The sequence below is a fragment of the Emiliania huxleyi genome (assembly GCF_000372725.1).
Source record: "Emiliania huxleyi CCMP1516 unplaced genomic scaffold EMIHUscaffold_5, whole genome shotgun sequence".
Taxonomy (NCBI): Eukaryota; Haptophyta; order Isochrysidales; family Noelaerhabdaceae; genus Emiliania; species Emiliania huxleyi.
Genome location: NW_005198244.1, coordinates 403,393 through 408,533, shown reverse-complemented (window position 1 = coordinate 408,533; position 5,141 = coordinate 403,393). Strand labels below are relative to the sequence as shown.

The 5,141-nt window shown below is 64.2% G+C and overlaps 2 protein-coding genes across 2 annotated transcripts in view; one reads left to right on the top strand and one right to left on the bottom strand.

The window, feature by feature from the left end:
* The window catches only part of EMIHUDRAFT_448126 (hypothetical protein), a gene marked incomplete at its 3' end in the record, with an annotated part of 4,915 nt that extends 4,537 nt beyond the window's left edge, over positions 1–378 (top strand). The window contains exons 7-8 of the mRNA XM_005766942.1: positions 47–158; positions 361–378. Coding sequence (XP_005766999.1) covers positions 47–158; positions 361–378 — 130 coding nt within the window. The remainder of the gene's footprint in view (positions 1–46; positions 159–360) is intronic.
* Positions 379–1,643: 1,265 nt separating this feature from the next.
* On the bottom strand, positions 1,644–4,419 carry EMIHUDRAFT_196983 (hypothetical protein; the record flags this gene model as incomplete). Its single annotated transcript, XM_005766941.1, has 8 exons — positions 1,644–1,811; positions 1,878–1,952; positions 2,084–2,485; positions 2,517–2,774; positions 2,827–2,970; positions 3,097–3,121; positions 3,189–3,934; positions 4,060–4,419. 8 exons carry the CDS (start codon positions 4,417–4,419, stop codon positions 1,644–1,646), a joined length of 2,178 nt encoding a protein of 725 aa, XP_005766998.1.
* Between the last annotated feature and the right edge of the window lie 722 nt (positions 4,420–5,141).

Here is a 5,141-nt window from a genome sequence, read left to right as displayed (position 1 = left end):
GGGGGGGGGGGGGAGGCCTTCTCACGCCCGCCCGCTGTGTGGTCAGGTACGCAAAGATCGCCGAGGAGCAGCCGCTGTACGTCACGCCCGCCTACTCTCACAACCAGCCGACCGGCGCCGACCCGACGGCGGGCACGTACCCCAAGTTCGCAAAGACGGTGGAGCCGGAGGAGGAGGGCGAGGACGAGGACTGAGAGCCCGCTCGCTCTCACTGTCTGAACTGCCTAGACACGGCCGCCAAAGGCCAGTCACAGTTCGAAAGAAAGTACAACCCAAAAGAGGGATGGGAACTACGCGCTGAATTCTTTTTCCGTCGTGGCAGCGTAAATTCTTTTTCCGACGACGCCTCTTCTCTGTGAGGACGACGGCTTCTATTAGAACCTGTCTCGTCCGCTGGCGCTGTGTGATCTGTGATCTGTAGAGCCGTAAAGGGTCCGCCCGCAGTGTCCTTTGTAGTGCCAGTCCCGTACCCGGTAAAAAAAGAAAAAAGAAAACAGACAACCCAAGGGAGGGATGGGCCCGGTGTCGTGAGATTCACGCACTTGGAGCACTTGGAGTGCAGACGCAAACTTGGAGCACTTGGAGTGCAGTCATATTAGCCTCACATCCAGGGCCGGGGAGCTAAGGAGCGCACCCAGCGGGCCGGATGATTGGCATCGGGTTACGGGCACGAGAGCCCTCTAGCCCCGGGCCGGTGCGCGTTCGCAGGGGGCAGGGCAAGGGCCTTAAAGTAATCACGCTTCACGGGTCTCCGAGGGTTAGTCCGCGCTCCAGGTTTCCCCTACGCCCTAGCAGCGGAGCGCCCCCTAACTCTACTCGGAGCTAATAAACACTAGACACTCGGAGTTTCTTTCTTTTTCTACTCGGAGCCAGTGATACGAGAATACGCAGTTGTAACGAGAATACACACACCGCCCCCACGGAATACCTGTACTACTCGACGTGTCGCGGAGGAGGGACGCTCGGCAAAGGCGGGGGAGACGGTCATTCCCCAGCGCGATGTCCTTCGCGCGACAGCGTCTGTTCATAGAAAAAACACAGCCCCCGTCTCCTTGTTAGAGGGTGCGCAGCGTCCCTAATCTAAAATCTGAGGATTCAGGATTGAGGCATCGCTTCAGTGAGGCCAAAGTGAGTTTATGGATGTGTGAGAACGGTGCGGGACACGAGGAAGCACGCGGACCGACTCGTCGGCGACTCTGCTGCACGCCGTTTCAGAATTTTTCTCAGCGTGAGCGAGACGTGGAAGAGTGCCACCGTCGGGTAGGACGGGTCGGCCCGGAGTATCAGAGTAGCCGTCGTGGTCATGGTGAGCAGCGCCGGCCACTCCGGCGCCGCGTCGGCAACATGGGAGCATGTCCACCGCCACTTCGCGGTCGCAGCGCTGTTTGTCGCCCAAAACGCCGCCTTTCCCTCTGGCGGGCCAAAGATCGCCTCGCATGTCGATTTTGACTCGACGGGGGCATGGAGGCATCACGTCTCCATGCCCCCGTCAAGTCGGAGCTAGTCTGCGGCGACCACAGCGCTCACCGCAGGGATAGGCGAGCTTTTCAGAGTCAAGCGATTGCGCGAAATCCCACAGTGGTGGATTTTGGGGCGCTGCGCACCCCCTATCCTTGTGGACTGACTTGTACCTATGGCTGCAGCTAGACGGATTGCCCCGCCGATGTCTCGCTGACGTCGCCGCGGTCGCGGACCGTCCGCTCAAACAGGCCGCCAACGGCGCGGCAGACGAGGCTCTTCCAATGGCGGAGGTCCACCGTCGGCCGGACCGGAGTCGCGCCGAGGCCCTTTGCCAGGAGCACGAGCGACACCTAGGAGAGGCAGAGAGCGACACCGCGGGGCGTCAGGCGGGGGAAATGGCACGCAGAGGGCGGAACCGCCGCCGCCTCGTGGTGACGCCCCGGGAAGCACGACTTTGCCAGGTCCTTGTAGAGGCCTCCGGCGATGAGCTCCTGCGGTGCAGTGGAAGGGGGAGGGGGGGGGGGGTGTGTGGAGGGGCATGGGAAACGGGGGATGGCCGACATGACGTCGTGCTAGACAATCGCTCCTGCGGCGTGGTTTCAAAGAAGCGAGAGAAGGGCACGCCGCCCTTGTCGAGGTCGTTCTCGTGCGCCATCACGATCTTCAGCTTATCCTCCCGCGCCTGCCTGACCTGCTCGGCCAGCCGCTCGTCGCTGACGAAGGTGTCCTCGTTCAGGTAGAGCAGCATGTGGGTCGCGTCGCCGGCACGGCGCGGCGCCGAGCGGCGAGTGGACCAGGGGCCAGAAGCTCGGGAAGCAAAAGAGGGCTCCTCGGCCGTCGAGACGGTGAGGCCGGCAAAGGCGGCGGCGAGCTCGTCGGCCAGCTCCGCCGCGCCCGCGTTGGCCGGCGAGGCCCAGAGCGTCACGGGCTTCGCAAGGGCGAACGAGTGGATGCGCGGCTCGCCCGGCACGTAGAGGCCGAGGGCGTCCTGCCCCACGAAGCCGGGCGAGGAGAGGAGCACCGCCTGGTCAGCACACGGGACACGTTCAGGTGACCATGAGCTGGGCGGTGGACGAGCCGTGTGGACGACGGCGGGGCGCCTCGGCGATGGTCTTGAGCGAGACGCGCTGGAACTCCTCGATGCGATACCACGTCGTCATCGTGCGGCCCTGGTCAAAGATGTCCGGCTGCAACTCGTCGGGGCACGACTCCCGCAGCTCCTCCAGCGTCCCGCCCTTAGCAGGGTCCGCCTCTTGGACGAGGACGATCGGCTTGCTCTGCTCGAGCGACGAGCGGATCTCGCGGAGGCAGTTCTGCGGCGCGCGCAGAGGGGCGTGAGGTGAGCCGCGAAGAGCATCGAGAGACACGGCTCGGGTTGGGTTGGGAAGGCGTGGCAGGGCGGCGAGCGATCGCCTGAGAGCGGAAGTAGCCCTTCGAGAGGAAGAAGAGGATCATCTGCGTGCGCCGGATGTACTCCTCCAGCGCCCCGATGTCCTCTAAATTGTCCACCTAAGTACGCATGCGCAGCTTAGAGGCGCCGTGTCGCTGTGAACGCAATGCGGCTGAGCAGCATGTGGGCGCGTCAAGGAAGATTTTGATGCTCGGCAGCAGCAGCTGCAGCTCGCTCTTGATGACCCCGGCAGCGTCTTGACCGGTCGACCTACATGGTTAGGGGCAGGTTTGGATTTTGCGGTCTGGACATCACCCTTCCTAGCTGCTTGACTCACCATATGTGCGAGAGGAAGAGGTGCCACGTGAGGCCCTGCGCGATGGTGAGCTCTGGGGGCTGCTTGGTCGAGACGAGCCGGATCGTGGGGATCTTGGCGACGCGGCGGGCGGCAACGATGGCACCGATCGAGAAGAAGACGAGCACGACTGCGACGAGGATGATCATCGTGTTGACGATCACATCGAGTTTGCCAAAGCCGAGGAGGGCGGCGGCCGCTTCTGCGCGCGGGTACCGCTCCTCGATGCCGAGGAAGATGGTGGTCCAGTTGGTGCCGAGGAAGAGGAGGAGGAGGACGAGGCTCGTGGCGACGGCCAGCACGTCGTCTTCGACCCGCTTGTAGGGCCGCACGACGGCGAGCACGACGGCGTAGAAGGAGCAGATGAGGGTCGCCACCACGAGGCGGACAAAGGCTCGCTCCTCCGGGATCAGCAGCACGAAGCCCGTGAGCACGAGCTTGCGCGCCAGCTCGACCGCCTCCCACCAGTACCAGGTCTTCTCGTACTCCCGGTGGAGGAAGGCGGTGGCACGCGTCAAAGCATTCGGCGTCTTGGCCTGCAGCGGCTTGTAGCAAGCGGCGAGGAGCGACGTGAAGAGGACCAGCGAGCCGACGGGCCAGAGGACGATGAAGCCGGTGGCGAGGTCGGTGATGGACCTGTGCTCCTCGGTGCCGCACTTGACTCTCGCGTCTTGCCGCATGTAGGAGACCTGCTGCAGGGGCTCGTTGGGCGGAGAGATGGTGTAGGCCTATCAGCAGAACATCGCGAGGACTGAGGCCGGCGGGGTGGGGTTGTGAGCAGCGGCAGTCATCAGCTGTGAGAGGGCGCCTGGCACGACCAGGAGCGGAAGATGGAGGCGCTGATGGAGGGCACAAAGCAGAAGATGAGCACGAGGCCGGCCGGCGTGAGATCGAGCAGGCCGAGGGCCGCCTCCGCGTACCACGATCTCTCGCGCGGCGCAGGGGCAGCACGCCAGCGGTGGAGCCGCAGGCTTATCCCCGCGACCATTAGCAGTGTAATGAGGGCGACGGGGGAGAGAGCGATGGCGAGGAGTCGCAGGTCGTAGCCGAGGCATTGCTGCGGCAGGAAAAAGCCAGACCAGTCGATAGAGATCGCATTGGCCAGCGTGTCGGTCCAGCCCGTGTACTTTGGGGGCAGCCGCGCCGAGTAGGTGGAGGACAGGACGGTGCTGATCTGGTAGAATCCGAGCAGGATCTTGACCTTGGCCGTCATTCCGCCTCCGACGTAGTACTTGACGGAGCGGTCTGCGAAGCGGAGGATAGGGCCGATGTAGGGCTTCTCCCGCCAGTCCGCCATGCTGTAGCAATACGCCGCCAGGCCGCACGCGACGCAGAGGCCGAGGACGAGGCCGATGATGCGACCCGCCGCCGCGCCGCGCGGAGCGCACTCCTCGCAGGTGTACCCATCGTCGACGAGGTAGTGATTCTCCGCGGCGCAGAGCTGGCACTCGGGGCCTTTAAAGTCCGACGCGCAGTAAACGTCCGGGTGCCAATCCTCCATCCTCCGGCGGCGCTCTGTCGGCTCGCTGCCGCCTGTCGACTCACTGCCGGCGCATCGCGTCTTGCTGGCGTTGTCATCGCTGCCAAAGGAGCGGCACTCTGTCAGCACGGCGGAGGAGGGGCTGGCACGCCAGAAGCCGGGCGTAACGACGAGGGTCTCGAGGGTGGTATTGACCGGGCAGCTAGCGTTCGGCGGGCAGGGCTCGCAGTATTCGGTCGGGGAGGTGAAGATGTCGTTCGGGTCGGCCGAGGTCAGCAAGTAGTAGTCCTCCATGCAAAACGAGCAGGTGGTGCTGCCGTTGACCGAGCTGAGGGGATGAGGGCATGGGATGCACAGGCCCTGGCCGGCGTTGGCGGCGTAACGGCCAGCCTCGCACTCGCTGCACGAGTCGCTGCCCTCATCCGACGAGGTGCCGGGAGGGCAAGAATCGCACT